This window comes from Gopherus evgoodei, chromosome 9 (assembly GCF_007399415.2).
Source record: "Gopherus evgoodei ecotype Sinaloan lineage chromosome 9, rGopEvg1_v1.p, whole genome shotgun sequence".
NCBI lineage: Eukaryota > Metazoa > Chordata > Testudines > Testudinidae > Gopherus > Gopherus evgoodei.
This window is the reverse complement of record NC_044330.1, coordinates 2,525,889-2,548,553: the sequence shown is the minus strand read 5'-3', so window position 1 is coordinate 2,548,553 and position 22,665 is coordinate 2,525,889. Positions and strand designations below refer to the sequence as shown.

General features: G+C 50.9%; 2 protein-coding genes across 7 annotated transcripts in view; one reads left to right on the top strand and one right to left on the bottom strand.

The window, feature by feature from the left end:
• Nucleotides 1-4,261: 4,261 nt before the first annotated feature.
• Nucleotides 4,262-15,739, top strand: PLAAT1 (phospholipase A and acyltransferase 1). Of its 3 annotated transcripts, none has more exons than XM_030576559.1 (4): nt 4,262-4,440; nt 8,740-8,878; nt 12,472-12,740; nt 14,026-15,739. In XM_030576559.1, exons 2-4 carry the CDS (start codon nt 8,740-8,742, stop codon nt 14,125-14,127), a joined length of 510 nt encoding a protein of 169 aa, XP_030432419.1. In that variant the 5' UTR covers nt 4,262-4,440; the 3' UTR covers nt 14,128-15,739. The 3 variants fall into 3 exon arrangements, with proteins under 3 accessions (XP_030432419.1, XP_030432420.1, XP_030432418.1); XM_030576560.1 differs by lacking the exon at nt 4,262-4,440 and adding an exon at nt 4,579-4,791 and having other exon boundaries at nt 14,101-15,739; XM_030576558.1 differs by lacking the exon at nt 4,262-4,440 and adding an exon at nt 4,579-4,791.
• A 1,018-nt stretch (nt 15,740-16,757) lies between these two features.
• Nucleotides 16,758-22,665, bottom strand: part of ATP13A5 (ATPase 13A5) — a 60,191-nt gene continuing 54,283 nt past the window's right edge. For 3 of the 4 annotated variants that reach the window (XM_030576553.1, XM_030576556.1, XM_030576555.1), the window contains 2 exons: nt 21,816-21,896; nt 16,758-17,331 (listed from right to left, as the gene is read on the bottom strand). In XM_030576553.1, coding sequence (XP_030432413.1) covers nt 17,131-17,331; nt 21,816-21,896 — 282 coding nt within the window. In that variant the 3' untranslated portion in view covers nt 16,758-17,130. The remainder of the gene's footprint in view (nt 17,332-21,815; nt 21,897-22,665) is intronic. The other variant, XM_030576554.1, reaches the window with a different exon arrangement.

Sequence of the window (22,665 nt, the reverse complement as noted above, 5' to 3'; positions counted from 1 at the left end):
CAAAAGTTCAGTAAGATTGATCTGAGTCAGGCATATTTACAGATGCACGTCGATGAAAAGTCCCAAGAGCTGTTGACTATTGTGACTCTTAAGGGGCTTTATCGATACTGTCACCTACCCTTCGGAATAACGTTTGGTCCCGCCCTGTTCCAGAGGGCTATGGACCAGATCTTGTGTGGCTTGTCAGGAGTTCAGTGCTATCTGGATGATATCCTGGTCACTGGAAGGCATGAAGAGGATCACTTAAAGAATTTAGAGGCTACCCTACAAAGACTGGAAGAGTATGGCCTACGAGTTTGCAAAGACAAGTGTGAATTCTTCAAGCCCTCTGTTGAATATTTGGGACACATCATTGATTCTGCAGGTCTTCATAAGGCCCCTGCAAAAGTTAAAGCTATTGTGGAGGCTCCCCCACCTCAAAATGTAAGCCATCTGCGCTTGTTTCTAGGACTACTGAACTATTATGGAAAGTTCATCTCACAGTTAGCCACACTGCTAAAACCACTTCATGAGCTCCTGGGGCAGAACAAGGCCTGGAAGTGGACTGAAGCCTGTGATGTTGCATTTAACAAAGCTAAGGATGCATTGCTAAATTCTGAAGTTCTAACGCACTTTGATCCATCCTTACCCCTACAATTGGCCTGCGATGCCTCCCCTTATGGAGTGGGAGCACTCGTGTCACACATTATGCCTTCGGGAGAAGACAGACCTATTGCTTTTGCTTCACGCACTCTAAGCAAAGCAGAAACTAACTACGCACAAATCGAATGGGAGGCATTAGGAATTGTTTTTGGAATTCGGAAGTTTCATCAGTACCTGTTTGGGTGAAAGTTAACTCTTCTCACAGACCATCGACCTCTGATGTCAATTTTTGGACCCTACACAGGCATTCCCCCATTAGCTGCTAGTCGTTTGCAACGCTGGGCATTGTTACTTTCAGCACACACATATGAAATCAAATATCGGAAATCCACTCTGCATGGCAATGCAGATGGCCTCTCAAGGTTGCCTTTGCCGGTCAAACATCAAGATAGTGCCCAAAAGGAAATCATCTACTTTGAACAGGTAGAGAATACACCCATCACTGCTACTCAGATAAAGAAGGCAACTCGCGTTGGCCCAGTATTGTCCCAAGTTATGGACCTGGAGATGCATGGAAAATCTCGACAAACCTCTCCAATCTCACCCGACCTTGTTACCTACATGTCCAGGAGGACGGAGTTATCGGTCCAATCTGGTTGTTTGTTGTGGGGGAGAAGTGTCATTATTCCACCACCACTGAGATCCCAGATGTTAGAACAGCTACATTCCGGTCACTGTGGAATAGTGCGCATGAAGGAAATTGCACGAAACTATTTTTGGTGGCCTGGATTGGACAGTGCTATTGAAGAGAAGGCAAAAGCTTGTATGTCATGTCAGGGTGTGAGGAATGCACCCCAGTGGGCACCCCTACACCCCTGGGACTGGCCTGAAAACCCGTGGCAATGTATTCACATTGACTTCGCTGGCCCCCTTGAAGGAAGCATGTTCTTGGTGGCAGTAGATGCCCATTCTAAATGGCCAGAAGTCTCTATAATGCAGTCCACTACTGCAGAGAGTACTATCCAAAAACTACGGGGACTCTTTAGTCGTTTTGGTCTCCCAGAACAACTTGTGAGCAACAACGGACTGCAGTTCATCTCTCAGGAGTTTCAAAATTTTATGAAGGCAAATGGGATACATCACATCACGTCAGCACCATATCATCCATCCACCAATGGATTAGCTGAAAGATTTGTGCAGACAATGAAACACGCTTTGAAATCAGCAAGGGGACAATACTCCATTCAAAAGCATCTGGATACCTTCTTACTTTCCTACAGAAACACACCTCATGCTATGACCCAGGCATCCCCGGCCTTTCTAATGATGGGACGACAGCTGCGCACTTGCTTTGATCTGCTGAAACCTTCTGAACCCCAACAAATTGTGCAACATCAGCAGCAATATCAAGTCATCAGATGGGCATCCAGAGCAAAAGACTGAACCTTTAGCTTGGGACAGCCAGTTTTGGCTCGGAATTATACTTCCAGAGCTAATGGGTTCCTGCCACAATCATCACTCAAACAGGACCTGTTTCCTACACAGTCCGGACTGCAGAGAATCTTACCGGGTGGCAACATGTAGATCAGCTGTTGCCAGGTCATGCCAGTCCTCAGGACACATCTGCTGTTGAGTGGTCTGACTTCACCGCTTCTGGTGAGACACCGAATCACGAATCACCTGTTCCTGACTGTTCTCCTCCATTACTGCCGGCGGCTGAGATACCCCTTTGCCCAGCACGAGCAGATACCACCTCCTCACCTGTTCGTGCTGTGGACCCTGAGCCCATGGTACTTTCAGGTGCAACAATTCCAGAAGTTTGCCGTAATCCACCTAGAGACAGAAGGCCTCCTCATTGGCTGGATCTTTAGCTAAGGCGAAGCCACGGTTATGGGGCAAAATAATCCCCAGGGTTTAGCCGGGAATGGAGGCAGTCTACCCTCCTTCTCTAACCTAGTGTGTGTTTTATTTAGGGGATGTTCTTATTGGAAGGGAGGAATATGTTGTGTATTTGGTTGTCATGGTTTTTGTTCCTATGGCAACTGAGTTAGATTATTAGGGGATAGCCCAGCCAGCTTCGGCGGGTTAGGTGAGCTCTGTGTGCGTAAATAAATGGTAGTTTTGTTGGCTGTCTGCTGTCTGGCCTCAAGTGATTTCTTCCCAAACTGTCTGCCCCCAAGGATATAACAAAAGCTAAAACCCAACCCCCCAGCCCCAGCTCCCTTGCAGCGCTGGGTCCAGGCCGAACTCCTGCTTGACCGGCCCCTGCAAGGAGCTGAGCCCGGATCTCTGCCTGCCTGGGGGGTGCTTATGCCCTATGCACAGGCCCCCGCCCCATGGCTTCCTCACAGTCACCCAGAGCCGGGGCAGGAGGCTTGGGTGGGCCCCGCCGCCCACCCTGCGAGCAGTGCTGGGTTTACAATGGTGCCAGGGTGCTATGGAGCCAGGCCCATGCTCAGAAGGGGCCCCAGCCTGCTCCACTTGGCTCCCCCCCACGTCCTCCTGTTGGCCTGCAGGGCTGTGCAGGGTGCTCTGTGTGTGTGGGGGGGGGGGTTGGGGGACTCCGGCATAAGGGAGTTGGGGGGGTGTTGCAGAGGTGCTGAATTTCTGATTTAGCCACAGGTGCTTGACCTCAGCTCTGTCCCAAGCCCTGCCCCCACTGCCCCCCCCCCGTGTGCGGGGTGGCCTGGGCCTGCCCCTGCGGGGGAGGGACACGCTGGCAGCACAGCACCCGGTGGGTCACTGTACTTCTGGCACCTGCCGGTCTGTAACCCGGCCCTGCCCTGCTCCATTGCCCCTCGCTGGCCTCTCGCTGGGGGCCTGACCCCCCCATGCCCCATTGCCCCCAGGGGGCCCCCTCGCTCCAGGGACTGACCCCCCCATGCCTCATTGCCCCCAGGGGGCCTCCTCGCTCCAGGGACCAACCCCCCCATGCCCCATTGCCCCCAGGGGGCCCCCTCGCTCCAGGGACTGACCCCCCCCCATGCCCCATTGCCCCCAGGGGGCTTCCTCCCTCCGGGGACTGACCCCCCCATGCCCCATTGCCCCCAGGGGGCCTCCTCCCTCCGGGGCCTGACCCCCCCATGCCCCATTGCCCCCAGGGGGCCTCCTCGCTCCAGGGACCAACCCCCCCATGCCTCATTGCCCCCAGGGGGCCCCCTCGCTCCAGGGACTGACCCCCCCATGCCCCATTGCCCCCAGGGGGCCTCCTCCCTCCGGGGACTGACCCCCCCATGTCCCATTGCCCCCAGGGGGCCCCCTCCGGGGACTGACCCCCCCCATGCCCCATTGCCCCCCGGGGGGGCACAAAAGGTTACTTCGGCCCCGCGATCCGAGCCCGGGGGGGGGGCGCAGCCGGGCTCTATCAGGTGCCGCATCACCCCCAGCCCGGCGCTTCCAGACCCGCTGGAGCGACCCCCTGGCTCCAGCCCCTGGGCGGGGTCAGCTCCCGCCTGGACCCCCGGGACCGAGTCCGGACCCCCCCCCGCTGCTACCGCCCCCCCGCCCGGGGCCGAGCCCCCCCCGCTCTACCCTGCTCCCGGCCCCGCCCCCCCGGGACACGTGGCAGCTGCCGCCGGCAACAACCAGGTTGTATTGCAGAGTGTGTGTGTGTGTGTGTGTGTCAGATTGTAGTGTGTGCATGTGCGTCTCTGAGCTCAGCGTGTGTATGTGTGTGATCTTGTGTGTGCGCGTTCGGTATCTGTGTGTGTCTGTGATCACGGGCTGTGCGGAGGGAGGGAGGGGTGAAGTCACACTGTGGCTGGGTGCTTTTCAGTGTCTGTGTCCTTTCAGCCCCCGCATGTGGGTGGATTCCATGTGTCTCTGTGATCTTAGTCCCTGGGGCTGTGTGATTTTCACGTGAGGGGGTGTGTGTTTCCCCAGTGTGTGACCAGACAGCAAGTGTGAAAAATCAGGATGGGGGTGGGGGGTAATAGGAACCTATATAAGAAAAAGACCCAAAAATCGGGACTGTCCCTATAAAATCAGGACATCTGGTCACCCTGGCTTTGACCCGTGTGTGTCAGATGTGTGTGTGTGTCAGATCTGTGTGTGTGTGTGTGTGTGTGTGTCACTACCAACGAGCTGGCTGGGCCAGGCCGGGCTGACTCTGGAGCTCTCTGGAATCACACGTGTCAGGGGCAGGCCCAGGAGCCCCTCACGTTACCCCACAAGCTGCTGTTGGCACCGTTCTAGCAGCGCCTCCCCCAGGTAAGTCGTTCCCCCCCCGGGATGTGTTTGTGGATGTCCTCCCCTGCTGTCCCTGAGTAAAGTCAGCCCCATGCCAGTGCTTTGCCTTGGGGAGCAGGGGGGATCTTGCTTTGACAGTTGGTGTCCTAGTTGCTGCTGTGATTCTCTAGCTGTCCAGGGGCTAAGGGAGGACAGGGTGTTCAGGGGGCTGAGCTCTGTGGGTGCTGCATGGCAGTGGTGCATGGCGTGGGCACTGAGCCCTGTGCGTGCTGAGCACTGTGGGTGCTGCATGGCGTGGTGCATGGCGTGGGCACTGAGCCCTGTGCGTGCTGAGCACTGTGGGTGCTGCATGGCGTGGTGCATGGCGTGGGCACTGAGCCCTGTGCGTGCTGAGCACTGTGGGTGCTGCATGGCGTGGGCACTGAGCCCTGTGCGTGCTGAGCACTGTGGGTGCTGCATGGCGTGGTGCATGGCGTGGGCACTGAGCCCTGTGCGTGCTGAGCACTGTGGGTGCTGCATGGCAGTGGTGCATGGCGTGGGCACTGAGCCCTGTGCGTGCTGAGCACTGTGGGTGCTGCATGGCAGTGGTGCATGGCGTGGGCACTGAGCCCTGTGCGTGCTGAGCACTGTGGGTGCTGCATGGCATGGTGCATGGCGTGGGCACTGAGCCCTGTGCGTGCTGAGCACTGTGGACAAATGCTGCAGGGAAAGAGAAGAGCAGCACTTGTGAGCCAGGGCAGGCAGGAGGGGGTGAAGAGTACAGACCAAACGTGCTATATGTGCCCTCTGTGCCTGCATTACGGTTTTATCCTGGTGACCGTCACCATCATACCTGGGAAGCCCAGAGAGGATTATGCAGAAGGCTCAGGGGGCAGTGAATTATTCTGCAGGCTGCTAAACAAGGTGGTGAACAGTCCTGGCTAAGTATTAGGGACTGGGAAATTGGGCTGACTAGCCAGACCATCCTTATTGCTCCTGTGATTGCCAGAGCTTCTCTCCCCCAGGAGGCCTGCTTCCCAACGCAGCCAGGGGCTCAGGGGTTCTGAAATGATTTGTGTCAAAACCGAAGGAAAATCCCCACAAATTGGGTTTGAATAATTGTTCTGCAGAAACATTTGCAAAGCTGAACCTGGAGAATTTGATCTTCTTGTTCCAGCGAGCAAATCAGCTCAAACTGGCATCGCCATTTGGATGTATGTGGAGCCCTGTTATTACTCGGGCTTGTTCTGGGTTTGGATTCCTCCTCTTCTAGCCTTAGTCCCACCTGCCCTGGCTTGCCTCTTCGAGTCCTTTTGCGCCTCCATTCCAGTCTGCCATGGAGCAATTCCTCGGGAACGCCGCAGCTGATCAGATCCTGGCCCATCACATCCGTCCACCTAATTCTCTGACCCTCCATTCCTAAATGTAACACCATCTTTTGCACATGCCCAAGGCCACCTAAGCCTGGATTTCCTCAGCCGTTCTGTAGTTGGTGCCATCTTCCCACTTCCCCTGATTTGTTCGTTCTGAACATGGTCCATCCGTGTAGCTCCAGGCATCCATCCCAACACTTGCATTTCCGCTCTCTCCAAGATCTGCCCCTGGTTCTTCCCCAATGCCCAGCATTCGGAGCCAGGCATGAGTACAGGCATAATTACCGTCCTGTAGAGCGTACATTTCAGTTTGAGAGGCATTCTCCTACCGCTGCTCGCACTGCTTACTTCGCTCCATTTAGTCCATTGTAACTGATTTCTTCCCAACCCCAGATCCACTGGGCTTCAGTGGAAATCCTCACCTCTCTGTGTCTGAGTTTCTCCATCTGTGAAATAGGGATAATAACATTGACCTGCTTTGTAAAGTGCTTTGAGATCCACAGATGAACAGTGCTAGATAGGCGGTAGGTGTTGTTATTCTCTTCGTCCTGCTCGCAATCTCACCAACCCCAAATACTAACCCGATGTGCCTGGTCCCCCACAATCTTGAAATTGGCTTAAGAATCATGATAGGTTAAAAGTAAAATAATTTTGAAGTCTTTTTATTTGCCTTCTGAGTTTGGAGTGTTTAAGGGTCACATTTTCCGGCTTTTCTCTGCAGTCCTGAGGGCTAAAACATACTTTTCTTTTTAAATAAAACCAGACATTCTTATGGAAGGACTTGAGCAGGTTTGCAGTTTTTCAGCACAACTTTCTTTTGTGGGGAAATGTGGATTTGTCAAAACTGAAACTTTTCACGGCTATGTATTGGTTTCAAGGACACTTTCCTCGGATCCAGGGTGGAAGTGAGCGTGACCCTAGAGCAGCCAATAGCTCATTGTTCAGGGCATTTGCCTAGGATGGGGGAGACACAGGTTCAAGTCTGGGCTACACCCCAACTGGGTGCCCTAAATGCCTGGCTATAGCTATGGTGGGGCAAGCTCTCTCAGTACCTCCTGACGAAGCTATTCCACTGTGGATAAATTAAATATTCCCTGTGCCAAGGCAGGAGGAAGAAATAACTCTCTAGCCCAGTAGATGGGGGCCATTAGAAGGTGCCTGTGACCTCACAGAGTTTCCCATGTGAGAGGAGGGAGAATCTGGCCTGCAGCTACTCTTGGGGGAATTCTGCATCACTGCACATGTGCAGAATTTATATCCCCCACAGATTTCTTTGCTTCCCCACAGAAAAATGACTTCTGATAGGGAAGCAAAGGGAAGCCCGCAGGAGTGGTCACGCACCTCTCCCCGGCTGTGTAGGCAGGTTGGTTTGGGTGCCGGAACAGCTGGTAGAGACATAAATCACTGCTGGGATGGGATGGGGGTGGGGGGCTGTGCAGTCGTGAGTGAGAAAGAGAGATGCTCTGGCCCTCTTGCTCGCTATTGTGACACACTCAGCATGGATAACGAGGGCTTTGGGGTGTTTCTGAGGAGGTAGGCGTGGGGCAGAGCAGAATGTAGCAGCCTGCCTGCTTAGTGAATTGTTCCCATTGTCTCTGTGAATCCCCCAGGAGTATAAAACAGGTGTGAAAGTTTTAAGGCTCCTTTACACTGCCAGAGTGGTGCTTATGTGATTAGAACTGGTCTAAATTTTTAGACTGAAAAAAATTCCTATCAGAATGTGCTCCATGACCTGTTCAGTGCTGACCTTTCCGGAGATGGTCAGTAGCCAGTATAAACTGTGAGTTGGATTCCCCAGCCCTCACTTGCTCTTCAGTTGCCTGTGAAGTAACACTGAGCATATGGCTGCATGCATTTGTTGCTGAATAACTAGAAATAAAGGGTCAAACCTAGCAACATTACTATTAGACAAAGGAAGTTTGGGGATTTCCTCCAATGCGCCCCACTGCAATTCTCTATCCATTGTATTGTAGTTTAAATAAATTACCAAAATAATTGAAACTGGCATGATTATATTGCATTATTTTGACAAATAAAATATGCAGAATTTTGCAGAATTTTAAAATATGCGCAGAATTTATAATTTTTTGGTGCAGAATTTTTTTTTTTTGGTGCAGAATTTTTAATTTTTTGGTGCAGAATTTCCCCAGGAGTATAGATGCTTGAGATGGAAAAGGCCCTGGATGGCATCTCCTCTAGCCCATCCCCTGCTGCAGTGACTTCTTCCCCCAGCAGGTGAATAGTGCCTTGTCCAATTCAAATTGTCCCAGGTGGTGAGGGAAGAGATTGCCTTAGCAACAGCCCCTAGCAGGGTTTGCGTCCCAGACCAAAGCACCGAGCTAAAGGAACAGCTGTATGAGCTGGTAGCAGTGCAGGCTGTTTCCCTCCAGCCACCGGCGGGAACAAAGTCGCGTGCTTTGTAAGTATGTTGCACCTTGTCAGGAATTTATACTAACTCTCAGTCTAAACGTTCCGTTCCTCCACTGTCTCCTGGTCTTTTCCTGGTACCTGCCTAAGTGGCTCCCTGTCCACACTCCAGATCCCTCCTGCATTGTGCATGTTGAGCAGAACAGGGAGGGACATGTTCAGAGTTGGCATCTCTGTCTGTCCATTGCAGATGGCGGCTAATGACAGCTTCAGCCTGGTGTATCCGGGCAGCCCTCAGCCCGGGGACCTGATCGAGATTTTCCGGCCGGCTTATCAGCACTGGGCTCTGTATCTGGGGGATGGGTACATCGTCAATGTGGCGCCTCTCGGTAAGAGCTGCCCCATGTTGATTCATTGGGGGGAGGAGCCGTTTCCCGCCCAGCCAGAGCAGCTGCGCACATGCGGGGTGAACGCCGTGGCTCTCAGATAAAAGGCAGCAGGGTGTGTGCGCCCTGGCAGTCCTGGGCTGCTCCATGCCTCGGAGAGGGCTAGGAATTGGGAATAGCGGGCAGCATTGGGTGTCTCATACAGGACTGAGATACAGATGGGACTCAGGGCAGGAAGTGGGGGCCAGTGGCTGGTGTAGTGGATGTTCCTAGCTCTGCTACTGGCTGCTGGGTGACCTCAGGCACATCACTTAACATCACCTCTTTAAAACATCAGCGCTTCCTTGGGAGTGGGGACTCCAGTGACATTCACAGTGGGGCCCTGAGATGCTGGGTGAATGGCCATGCCCCAGGCTGTGAATGGGACTGGGTCAGTGAGGTGTGGGTGATGGGAGTGGCTGAACTGGGATTCACTGCCCTATGGGGGCTGTCCCATGGTAGGGGTACAGCAGAACCGCCCTGTGGGAGGCACTGTGCCTCAGGAGGCTCTCAGCAGCAGGGGCATGGCAGGGGTCCCAATACCCCTTGAGAGGGTCTCTCCAGTGCCGCTGGCTGGTGCTAAGGGACCACGTGTCCAGTGCTTAATTTGTAATGAAAGATATACCGGGGCTCAAGCCATTTTTTTATTCAGAACTAAGGCTGTGAGTCTTTCACGGAGGTCACAGATTCCGTGACTTTCCGGGACCTCCATGACTTCTGCAGCAGCCAGTGTGGCCCCGGAGCCAGCTGCACCTCCCGCTGCTAGGGTGGCCACAGCAGCAGCAGCGGGGCCCAGGCCACCTGCCCCTCCCAAGCAGGGCCAGATTAACCCATAGGCTAATAATGCCGTAGCCTTAGGCCCTACTGTAGGCCCTCCATTCCATACTGAAGTTACAGCTGAGCGACGGCCGCGGGGCCATCGGGAATGTTTTGTCTCTTTGCTTTGTACAAATTAATCCATGAAGATTGTGAATTCCATGGCTGGTGGTTGTGATTTTGTCTTTGCGGGCTAAGTAAGTGTTTGTGGCCCAAGCCATATTGAACTTTGTACACAGCAGGCCTACACTGGTGATAGAAACCATGTCGAGGAAAGGAGGATGGCAGAAATTGAAGGAGGCCGAAGAAGGACAGCAAAGACAAGATGCAGTGCTGGAAGGAACTCCTCTCCTAACGTTTCTTCCTCCTGCTAAGTGTGGTGGTGAGGAAGTCCAGGCGAATACCTGCCAAAGTGGATCTGCTGCACCTGTGCCTGATGAAAAGGTGCAGCCTCCTGTGACTTCTCTAGCTTCACTCTCGCCCCACTCCTCTGCAGACTTTCCCAGTGATAGTAATACAAACATATCCTTCTCCAGCGAGCCAGGCGAGTGGGACATGACTTCTCAAGAGTTCATGGCACATTGGACTGAGAAGAGCTCACAGAAATGCCAGGATCTAGCTGCTGACTTTTCATTGACAAAGCCAGAGTAAACCAATCAGAATCGTTATCTGACCAAATCAGCGTCTGAATATGTGAAGACTAACAAATGGATTGGCAAGTGAGAATGGCTCATCTATTCGCCTTCTAAGAAGAAAGTGAACTGTTTTTATTGCCACCTGTTTTCTGATACCCAAAAGTGGGGAATGTTCTGCGAAGGCCTCAGTGATTGGAAGCATCCGTTACTAATCATGCAGTGAGTGAGCAGCATACATTATCCGTTAGCAGCTACTAGCCCCAAACAAAGTTAGTGGCAGAATTGATAACCAACTGGAAAACCAGATTTTGGAAGAACGTTCTCAGACACATAGTTGAAATCATAGTTGTTCTTGCTGAGCGTGGTCTGCCATTCTGTGGCTCAGATGAGGCTGTTAGATTGAAACACAATGGCAATTATCTTGGTGTTCTAGAGCTAATCGCTAAGTTTGACCCTTTCTTGAGCTCAGCACATCAGTGAACACACAAATCATGAGGAAGGCTGTACATCATAGCTATCAAAGACTATTTGTGATGAATTCATTGCACTGCTGGCAAAGACGATGCTCTCAGCCATTGTAGTGAGATCAAAAATGTGAGATTGTTTTTTCAGTGTCTGTCGACATGTGACAGGTTTGAGCCCTTCGGGGTGTCACCGGATGTGCTGGGATACCACTGAGTCAGGCTATTCTGCCAGCCTGGGTCCCCTTTACCTGGCCTGGCTGGGCCAGGCTCCCCAGCCTCTTCCAGCCACGCACACAGGCAGAGCCATGCCCAGCTGCACAGAGACAGAGACCCGCTCTGGGAAGATTCAGCCTTCGGGGCTCGCCCCAGCACTCTGGTGCCCACTCCCTTTAAGAGGGACAAACCTAAAGGTTTTATGAAATTCGCCCCCTCCCTCAACGTGGAGGGAGATATGCACAACTTCTCTCCCCTGCCCAGTTAGAAATTACATAAACGGGGTTATATTATAAACAAGAAATAAGTTTATTAGCTGCGAAAGGTGAATTTTAAGTGAATATAAGAGATAACAGAACAAAGCAGATTACTGACCAGATAAAGCGAAATTCACAAGCCAAGCTCAATATACTTAAGAAACAGGTTACACATTGTAAATTCTCACCCTAAATGTTATTTTAGGCAGGTTGTAAATTTTCTGTGGTTCAGAGTTCCAGTTCTGTTTCTTTTCAGACTGGACCCTGTGTCAGTCTGGACTCTCCCCCAGCCTTCCCTTCAGATAGCTTTAGCAGTCTTTCTTCTTGGGCAATCAGGCCATGGAGAGGAGAGGTCCTGTTTGCCTTCTCCTCCACCCTTAAGTAGGATTTACATAAGGCAGGAATCCTTTGTTTCCCAAACTTGACCCTCCTCCCCCTTCCAGTGAAAAGTTACAAGAAGTCCCAGGTAGTGTTTAGGATCAGGTGACAAAACCGCTTGACTCTGTAGGATCACAGCATCCATGAGTCAGTGGCAGTGTGGAGCGTCCACAGGAAGGCCAAGCTTTTCACAGTCCATTGTCCTCGCTGATGGGTCATCTGCCCTGTCTGGTTTTTCCATTGTTGTACCTGAAGTGTACGGGCTGTGAAGTTTTGTTTATTGCCCATGACCTGTCCATGACTTTTACTAAAAATTCCCATGACTAAATCGTAGCCTTATTCATAACTGATGCGCCGGAGTTCTGAACTGCCGAGCCAGAGGTGCCGGGGCTCAGCCCTGGCACAAATCAAGCCCTGCTTCTGTCCCTTTCTCTGGGGTGGCTCATGCAGTCCTTGTGCTCAGGTGAGAGGAAGACTAGGACTGTCCTCCACAGTGCATGGGGACCGAGGGGAGGACGGCCCCTTCCCCCACTCCTTCCGCCTAGGGGCACCCCCTTTCTGTCATTGTCGCTCAGCTCGGAGAAGGACTGAGTACCAGCTGGATGTGAGGGGTCAGATTCTGGTCTCAATCGTCTCCCCCGCAAGGCAGCCACCCCAAGGGTGGGCTCTGGGTTCCCCCCCTTGACCCAGTGGAACTACCGGTGGTGCTGTGAGCTGAGTGTGGCCAGTGGGACGGCTGGTGCTGTGGCCATCCCGTGCTCTGGCCGACACAGCCTTGTCTCTGCCTTTCCCAGAGGAAGGTGCCGCGTCGTCACTGGCAAGTGCCAAGTCTGTGTTCAGCAGGAAGGCCCTGGTGAAGATGCAGCTCCTGAAGGACGTGGTGGGGAGCGACACGTACAGAATCAACAACAAGTACGATGACGTCTACGCACCACTGCCCGTGGAGGAGATCATCCGGCGCTCGGAGTTCCTCATCGGCCAGGAGGTGTCCTACGACCTCCTCGGCAACAACTGCGAGCACTTTGTGACACTGCTGCGCTACGGGGAGGGGGTCTCTGAGCAGGTAGGGGTGCTGTAGGCATGCAGCTGTGTTGCGTATGGGCTGGGCAGGCTGGTGTCAGACTGCACGGGGCGCTCTACTCCCCTCTCCTCTCAGGTATCCTGCAGGATCTGCAGCATGTCCACATTGCAGCAGCTTGACCAGCCCTGCAGCAAGCTCTGTGCAAAGAGGCCACCACGTGAGGCGTTTCTCACACAGTTTGCAGCAAGGTTCTCCCTCTGAGGGGAAGGGCTGGTGGGGTAGGATGCCGCACACGCTGCAAACTCCCTGGGGACAGCAAAGCACCAGTGCAGAGCTGGCTTTGGCCTGCTCCTCTGCCTTGATTGCAGGACTCCCTTGGCAGCACAGCTTGTTAAGGAGTCCCATTTTGTCTGGCTGAACCCCCGTTTGCATATTGCCCATTTCAGTGGGGGTAGAAGCCACAGCGAGTGAGGCTCTACTCTGCTCAAAGCTGCATTATCCTGGGTGGAGCAGCTGCTCCCCAGCTCCAATCCCAGCATGTCCTGGTCCAGCAGCATATTGGGGGGTTGGGGTTGGGGCGTGGCTTCCACAAGTTCCCAAAGGGGGAGAGGTTTTCTCAGCGTGGAGCTCATGCAGAATCTGGTCCATTCTCCCTGGTGCAGACGTACCCGCGTGGACTTGGGTGAGTTTTGTTAACAAGAACAAACCTGGTATATGGAAGTCCCAGTAATTTAAAACGGTTGTGATGAATCCTGGGTGTGTTTTGTTGCGGGAGGTTTAGACCCCGGGACCTGATGTCGAGCTGTGCAGAGAAACCCCTGCGCTCTCAGCTGAAAATGTGCTTCTTAAACCCGTCCTGCCTCTGGCCACAAGGGCAAGCGATATGCTGGCTGCCCACGGCCCCCACTGACTTCAGTGGGCTTTGGATCAGGCCCAGGACTAGAGGCTGTGGACCAGATTCTGACAACCATGAAGTCAGTGGAATTCACTCCAGATTCACAGTGGCATAACTGAGAGCAGCGTTTGACCCCCATGTACTGTATGTGGACTGAGTACAGAGCAGACATTGCTCTGCTCAAAGGTGTGCGACCTGCTGGGCATGAAGCCAGTTTTGGGCCTGATTCTGATCTCACGCTTGCATAATTCAGGAGTAGCTACTTCAAAGTCCCTGATTTCCACAGGCGGGAAGCCAGAGTGCTGTGAGATCAGCATTCAGCCTGCTCTGTTCTGTCTAGTGAATGCACCTCTTGTATTCATGAGAGATTGTTCAAGTGTGAAAAACCCAACGTTCGTGTTGTCGTCAGGCTGTTTTGTTTTTCCTTTGCAGGCCAACAGAGCAATCAGTGCCATTGGGTTTGTAACAGCTGCTGCTGGAGCTGTCTCATTGTTGGGCTTTTTCCAGAACAGATCCAGGGAGCGGCAGTATTAACCACGGACCATGAGAAACTTACAGCATGTGATGGTTGGATTCCAGATTGGAATGGAACCAGCACAGTCCATGGAAAAAGCTACAATAGACACTTGTTGCCAAGGACGTCACTGTTGCCAAGATCACTATGCCAGTTTTTGTCATAGCAACTTGTATTCAGTTGCAGATGATGATTTTCTTGCTAACCTCAGGGGACTCCCTGGCAAATTCTTCATCCTGACTGGTGCTGTTTTGCTGGTGACTGGGCCTGAGCCAACAGAAGAGCTTTATGCACAGTTGCTGCTGACAGTGTTTTTACTGACTCGGCTTGCTGGGGTTTTTCAGTGAATAATTTATATTTTTTTACCTGTTTGGAGAAACGTTTTTATGTGTTTTAAAAAAGAATATTCATGAAACTTACAAATATTCTGAGGGGCCTTTTCCCCATCCCACCACCAGTGGCTTTGACAAGTGGAAGATCGCAACTGCTTAGATGTGTGGTGTGTGCTGTGTGGTGTGGTACTGTGCACAAGGGCGTACTCTGCGCCTGCGAGGCTGGAACGCACAGCTGTTCTCCAGGTCACAGGAGATGGGATGCAGGAGCAGGTCCCTTCTCTTGAAAGGGAGAGAAGGGTCCCTTCTTGTTTTTAAATGGGTGTTTTGTCTTGGATATGATACTCTTTTGCTTTAAGAAATAGACCTTTTTCCCACCGGTGAAATGATTCCTGTGTGCCGTTCCTCTGGACCGGTCTGGTTCACGCTGAGACCACCACGAGGAGGCAGAAACAAGAACGCGACCGCAGCATTTTCTGGCTACTCTGTTCTCCTGCCCAGCACCCACTGTTTTTTCTGGACTGCCTGTGCTCAAACAGGCTGCTATAGCTGGGAACTGCTAGCACTGAACCCTACCTCTCCTGCTTTTTTAGTGAACCCCGGGGCTTGGACCTGTCCTGAGCCAAGATGGGGAAAATAACTCTAAATCCTGCAGAACCAGTCCTTGGTCTGGAGCTGCTCACCCCTCAGAGCCTCAGCCAGAAACCAAGCTTGAGCCCGTGTTTAAATTCAGTTCTTGGTCTTTTTCTCCTGCTGGTTGGACGGTAGATCCCACGCTCCTGAAGTGGTGTGGAGAATGTGCCACAGAAAGCAGGTTGCGTGTATTGCAGATTCTGTTAGCATCGGTTCACCTGCCAGTCCCATGTGGGTGACACCTGGGTTTTTTGGAATGAATCTGGTTTTGTACTTGAGTGATTTAGTAGCGTTCTCACTGGCTTGCAGCTGGTGTAACTGGCCCACAGATTTGGCCTTGTTCTTTGACGCCTGAAAACAAGATACTACGGTGCTGGCTCTCACACTGTGCCACTCCCCTGACTGCAGTCATGCACAGGGCAACCCACCGTCTGGCTCAGGGTATTTACTGCAAAGTCTTGTCTGCCGTTGAACACGTCCCTACTTGAATCAGAGCTTTTTTATTGTCGGTTGTTTCCGTGTTTGTGGAACTGAGTCTGACGTTCAGTTGTATATTGTCGCGCACTGTTGTCTAGTGTTTCCCTTTCTTCTGAAACTAAATTGGATATTAAATACAGCAAAAACCAAACACACACCTTCTTTCTATTCTAATAAATCTGAAAATAAATCTGAGCATTGTTTGTGTAGCCAAGGGCCGTTTCTTGGCAGATGTTATTGGACAAGTAAGCCCTTGGTGAGTAAAGGAGCTGCATTTACCAAGGTCTGTAGGCACTCAGCCTCTCCTGCATGTAGGATGTCTGAGCCCTGAGCAGCCCGTTTCAACTTTCACCACCAGGGAGTAGTGTGTGAAAACAAAGGGGACCAGGCGTCCCTAATGTACCTTATTTAATCCCCTGAACTAAGTGGAGTGACGTGATTGTTACATGAGGGTTGAATTTGGCTCAATGTGTATATATGGTTCAGTCACATGAGTCTGAGCCAGGAAAAATCAGACTCTGAACAGCAGAGTAACAGGTGTTTTCTCTCTTGTTCTGCCTGCAAATTCCCATTGCGATGGATAAGGCTTTGTGGTTAGAGCGAGAGGAAATGTATGACCTAAAACTTGATCTTCCCTAGCCAGGCCTAAGCCTTATCAATGAAATTTACCCTCACTCCACACTGAAGTGACTGTTGAAAAGTTGTGAGGGATGTGAATGGAAAATGTGTCTCAATGATCCTTAGTATAACTATAACTGAGCTTGACTTTGCCCACCCCCAGCCCAGTCCCCAGGAGAAGATTTTCAGTGTGTTAGGCCTTCATCCGCTGCATTACAGTAGGGCACTCCTCACTGGTCCCATTTCTGCAATCAGTGCCTGTGCAAGAACTGGAAGATGGGGCTCTGTATGGGGATGACATGGGGATAACATCGGGTTTTGTGGGGAGAACGTACATTCCCTGTCACATCTTTAGCTTCTTCAGGCAGGGAAGAAATTTGCTTTCTGGATAACATCTTTGCCGTTTGGTCTTTAGGTTTCCATGTTGGGCTGCATTTTTCAAATTTACATACACATCTTTCCCCGTACCCAGAGAAGTGCCCTGGTCCCAATACACCACCTGAATTCATGAAGTGCTCTGCAGGCATCAAACAAACACGACCCCCAAACCTGCAGCTTGAAATTCTCCCAGAGAACTTCAAAAGCAAAACCACAGGAAAAAGCGACTCACTTTATTTATTTTTAACAGTAGTTTGGCAGCTAACACAAGAGTCTTAGTACAGTACATTGACTAGCCTGGCAGCAACAGAGGAGAATCAGATGCTCATTGGTTTACAGGAAGTTTGCAAAACTCTAATCTTCTTTAGCGTACTTGTAACTGAACAGAAGAAGAGCTCAGATGGTCAATAAAGCTTCATAGATAATTCTCCATAAAGTAATTCCTGTCAAGGGTACAGCTGCAAGAGACACTGCTTGCATCTCTCAAATGATGTTCACACAACCCCCCTCGGAATCTCTTACCTATGAAACAGTGAAAATAGTTGAGGTTCAATATAAACTAGGAAAAGTCGTCCTCTTTGGCTTTTAGTTCTCTTCGTCGTGTTCATAGATTGGGTTGATGTAGATTTCATTCTTGCTGTTTTCTGCAAAGTCTTTTCTCTTCAAAGGAGGCCACGTTGGATCCTTCTCCAGCTTCCTCTGCCACTTCCGATACTGGCTGTGAGACCGGAATTGACAGCATTTCTTAATCAGCAGCCAGAGATGTCTGTTTTGCAGGACAACATCCTGTGAAGTGAAACAGAACTGCTGATACTGGCTCCCTTTACAGCTCTGAAGTGAGTGCCATTCCCCTCCTACTAAAGCAGTGTGGGTCAAATTCTGCCCTCATTTACACACAGGAATATTGCTAGCCAGGGCCTGAGCCCACACTCGTGCCCCCCAAACTCCTCCAGGCTTCCAGATAGGTGGGGTCAGGCCCTTATTCACCTGTTGCATTGGAATTACAAAGCATGCAACTTTCCAATGCCACATTAATCTCTCTTCCCAGGTTACAAGCAGAATCTCCTGTTACATGCATGCAAAGTAGGGATTTCAGTTTGGTTTATCTGAAAGGATAACCAGAGCCTGATTTTCAACCTGGCCATAAACTTCCTTTTGTGAGGTTTCAGCTTGGCAGGAACAAATAAATGTAGGTGCAGTGCTGTGCCTACAAATGTCACTTCCAAGTTGAAGTATCTAATTTGTGAGCTCACTCCTACAGTGACAAACCATACCTGTAGCTGTTTGCATCTACATATCGGGGCACAAAGCGGGCAGTTTTTAACAAGTTGGCCCCAAATGTCTGCCTCCTGTATTGAAACGTGCTGTGCTACAACCTACTGTCCACAAGCACTATTCTCCAGCAGGTGATCTAGGACTCACTCATCTTCTCCGAAAATGTTCAGTCATATTGCTTCCAAAGGGAAGACATGTGAGAAGGAGCAGTGTAGTACACACACCTTGGTGTGCAGAAAGTGGGTTTGGTTTATTTAACAGGTTACTTGATGTACTACTAATACTAGATGTATTTAGGGTACATAGTTTTAAAGGAAGATAATGTTGCAGCTGAAAGGGGAAGAAGAATCATAGAAAAAGTTGGGCTGGAAGAGACCTCAAGAGATCATCGAGCCCAGCCTCCTGCGCTGTGGCAGGACCAAGTAACCTGGACCATCCCTCACAGGGGTTTGTCCAGCCGGTTCTTAAACACCTCCAGTGACAGGGATTCCACTACCTGCCTTGGAAGCCTGTCCCAGAGCTGAACTCCCTGGAGAGTTAGAAAGAGTTTCATAATAGTTAACTTAGATCTTGCTTGCTGCAGACTAGGCTGTTACTGCTTGTCCTGCCTTCAGTGGGCATGCAGAGCAATTGATCCCCATTCATAGACTCATAGACTCTAGGACTGGAAGGGACCTCGAGAGGTCATCGAGTCCAGTCCCCTGCCCTCATGGCAGGACCAAATACTGTCTAGACCATCCCTAATAGACATTTATCTAACCTACTCTTAAATATCTCCAGCGATGGAGATTCCACAACTTCCCTAGGCAATCTATTCCAGTGTTTAACTACCCTGACAGTTAGGAACTTTTTCCTAATGTCCAACCTAAATCTCCCTTGCTGCAGTTTAAGCCCATTGCTTCTTGTTCTATCATTGGAGGCTAAGGTGAACAAGTTTTCTCCCTCCTCCTGATGACACCCTTTTAGATACCTGAAAACTGATATCAGGTCCCCTCTCAGTCTTCTCTTTTCCAAACTAAATAAACCCAATTCCTTCAGCCTTCCTTCATAGGTCATGTTCTCAAGACCTTTAATCATTCTTGTTGCTCTTCTCTGGACCCTCTCCAATTTCTCCACATCTTTCTTGAAATGTGGTGCCCAGAACTGGACACAATACTCCAGTTGAGGCCTAACCAGCGCAGAGTAAAGCGGAAGAATGACTTCTCGTGTCTTGTTTACAACACACCTGTTAATGCATCCCAGAATCATGTTTGCTTTTTTTGCAACAGTATCACAATGTTCACTCATATTAAGCTTGTGGTCCACTATGACCTCTAGATCTCTTTCTGCCATACTCCTTCCTAGACAGTCTCTTCCCATTCTGTATGTGTGAAACTGATTGTTCCTTCCTAAGTGGAGCACTTTGCATTTGTCTTTATTGAACTTCATCCTGTTTACCTCAGACCATTTCTCCAATTTGTCCAGATCATTTTGAATTTTGACCCTGTCCTCCAGAGCAGTTGCAATCCCTCCCAGTTTGGTATCGTCCGCAAACTTAATAAGCGTACTTTCTATGCCAACATCTAAATCGTTGATGAAGATATTGAACAGAACCGGTCCCAAAACAGACCCCTGCGGAACCACACTTGTTATACCTTTCCAGCAGGATTGGGAGCCATTAACAACTACTCTCTGAGTACGGTTATCCAGCCAGTTATGCACCCACCTTATAGTAGCCCCATCTAAATTGTACTTTCCTAGCTTATCTATAAGAATATCATGCGAAACTGTATCAAATGCCTTACTAAAGTCTAGGTATATCACATCCACCGCTTCTCCCTTATCCACAAGGCTCGTTATCCTATCAAAGAAAGCTATCAGATTAGTTTGACACGATTTGTTCTTTACAAATCCATGCTGGCTATTCCCTATCACCTTACCACCTTCCAAGTGTTTGCAGATGATTTCTTTGATTACCTGCTCCATTATCTTCCCTGGCACAGAAGTTAAACTAACTGGTCTGTAGTTTCCTGCGTTGTTTTTATTTCCCTTTTTATAGATGGGCACTATATTTGCCCCCTTCCAGTCTTCTGGAATCTCCCCCGTCTCCCATGATTTCCCAAAGATAATAGCTAGAGGCTCAGATACCTCCTCTATTAACTCCTTGAGTATTCTAGGATGCATTTCATCAGGCCCTGGTGACTTGCAGGCATTCTCTTTAGAACAGCTCTTAACCGATTTGAAGACTGTCAGCAGGCCCCCCTCTCAGGGTGTTTTTCTCAGGACTAAACATGCCCAGTTTCTTGAACTTGTCCTCAGAGGTCAGGTTTTCTAAACCTGTTATCATTTTGTGGCTGTGAGGCAAACCCGCAGCCAGATGGGGCTGCTCGCTCAGCTACAATGACTCACCTACTCCAGTCAAGGAGCCGGGAGCACAAGCGTGGACCTGGTGCAGTTCACCCCCCTTTCTGACACTTCTGCGGCAAGAGGGAGACCCTGGCATGCATCTACCTCAAGTGCGCCAGGTTTCAGCCCCTTTTCCAGCTCCTCCAGAATTTCTCTACACCTCCTGAACCCCATCCATGGCCCCACGAAGTCATGAGACTCCTCATCAACCTTCTCTTGCTACTGGCCAAGGTACCTGCCACCATGCCAGGAAGAGGAAGCTGGACGGGGAGGTGTTCTGTGAGTGGGGGGCCTATTTTTGATTCTTCCTTAGGTCACGTCTCTGGGCAGAGTTCCTCTGGGCCATGTCCACTGGCTTCCTGGACACCTTCGAGGAGCAGTGAACGCTGTTTGTGGTTCTCTGCTCGGTGTCCCCCGCTGGATCCCTGCTTTTGACTCTGTGACTCTGACTCTCATCCTGGGGGACATTTGTTATCTCTGGAATTATTTGAGCTCTGGGTCCAGTGGCTCCTCCCCTTTGGCTGTAGGGGTCGTTTAGAAGTGCGCAGGCTTGTGCCCACCCATTACCTCCCCCTGACACTCAATAGTACAATGACTCACCCCTCCAGCAGAGCCTGCAGTGACTCATCTCTCAGGTGTGCTGCAGCAGCCTATCCCGGGGCAGGGCATGACCTTGCTCCAGCCCTGTTCCTAACTGCCCTAGCCTTCCACGTGCCTGCTGACACCCAGGCCCTTGGACTGACTCCAACCCAGCTCTGACTTTCAGCCCGCCTCCAGATTGTGGCTACAATCCTGATTTGGCCTGCCTACGGACTCTGAGCCCAGTTCTGACCCACGGCGCATCCCCAGGTACCAGCATTGGCGCTGCTCTCAGCCTCTCTTGACTCTCAATCCAGCTTTGGCCCTTACTGCTGTCCTCGTCCGCTGCTCCAACCGCCAGGCCTGACCACCTAGAACCCAGAGCCTGACAGTTGCTCTTTTCTGGACTTGCTCCAATCTATCCACATCTTTCTTAAGGCATGTGGTGCCAAGAACTGCACACAGGACTTCAGCTGGGGCCTCACCCGTGCTGAGCAGAGCAGGATAATTACCTTCTATGTCATACATACATCACTCCTGTTCAGAGGCACCGACTTTCTTCTTTCCGCCCCGCCCCGTCCCCATTCCGCCCCTTCCCCAAGGCCCCACTCTTGCTCCATCTCTTCCCTCCGTGAGGCCCTGCCCCTGCCCCACCCTCCCATGAGCATGCTCTGCTCTTGTTCCTCCTCTTCCTGCCCCCACTCTGCCCCCCAGTGCCTCCTGCCTGCTGCTGAACAGCTGATTGGCTGGCGGGTGCTGAGCACCCACTGGTTTTTTCTGTGAGTCTCCAGCCCCAGAGCACCCACGGAGTCGGCATCTGTGCTACACTGCAGAATGGTAGTAGCCTTTTTTGCATCTGCATCATATTGTTGGCTCATGTTCATTCTGTGTTCCACTAGACTCCCCCGGATCCTCTTCAGCAGTCCTGCCACCTCGCCAGCTAGTCCCCATGTTGTGTTTGAACAGGAAGAACTCAGCACTTCCACTAGACTTCATGGTCCTCAGTAAAATGGATAAGTGAAAGCGCTCACCTCCACAAAGAACGATACACAAAATGTGACAAGCAGCATGATTAAGATGTAAACTCTCCAGATCGTTGGAGTGCAGAGAAGCTGTTGGAAAAGAAACACAAGTCATTTGAATGTGTTTTCAAGATTCTCATGGATTCCTAACAATCTGTAAGACCAACTAGTTGTATTTTTCCTTGGATCAGCACTGAAGTTAAAGAAATCTTAGTGCCATCTTATCTTCTCAGAGATCCCTGAATGGATTAAGTCATGTTAAAATGGATCCTATTTTTTTGCTTTCCTAGGGTGCAGATGACCTAAATGTATCTGAAGCAGCTGCTTGAAATGGGTTTAGTGACAGACAAGGCAGTTATTGCTTCAGCATTTAACATTAATGAAACCCTATTTAACATCATGACCGGGGAAGTGGGGGAGGATGAAGTGCCCACTGTGTTTGGAAAGGAGTTGTCAGGACCAGTGGCATACCCAGTACTCCCTCCCACCATGGCCACGGCATGCCTTTCCAATGAGACTGGGGAAAGTTCCTCCCCAAAGTTCAGGCTGTCCTTGTTTGGGGATAAGGCAGAAAGCAGTGCTCTGCACCATGCACCTGTATTCTAAGGATGAGTGCATTAAACACGGACACCTCTCCACTGAAGTTTCTGCTGTATAGACACAGAGGAGGGCTAGCCAATGGTAGCATCAGTCCTGAGGGATGGGTGTTAGCAAGGGTGCAGTTAGGACTCCCTGCCCAGGAGTATCCCATGTAGAATACAAGCCTGGTGGTTTCTATCATTTTGCTACCTGGTTGTGAGTACAGCAGTCGGAGCCCTGCCCTGCAGTCACTCCATGGGCAAAATGTCCATTTAACGAT

Bases quoted from the DNA above. Each gene is read 5' to 3' on its own strand.
- PLAAT1 (XM_030576559.1), top strand. From the start codon at position 8,740: ATGGCGGCTAATGACAGCTTCAGCCTGGTGTATCCGGGCAGCCCTCAG. The intron at 8,879-12,471 runs GTAAGAGCTGCC...TGCCTTTCCCAG, and splicing joins CGTCAATGTGGCGCCTCTCG to AGGAAGGTGCCGCGTCGTCA. The intron at 12,741-14,025 runs GTAGGGGTGCTG...TTTCCTTTGCAG, and splicing joins GGGAGGGGGTCTCTGAGCAG to GCCAACAGAGCAATCAGTGC.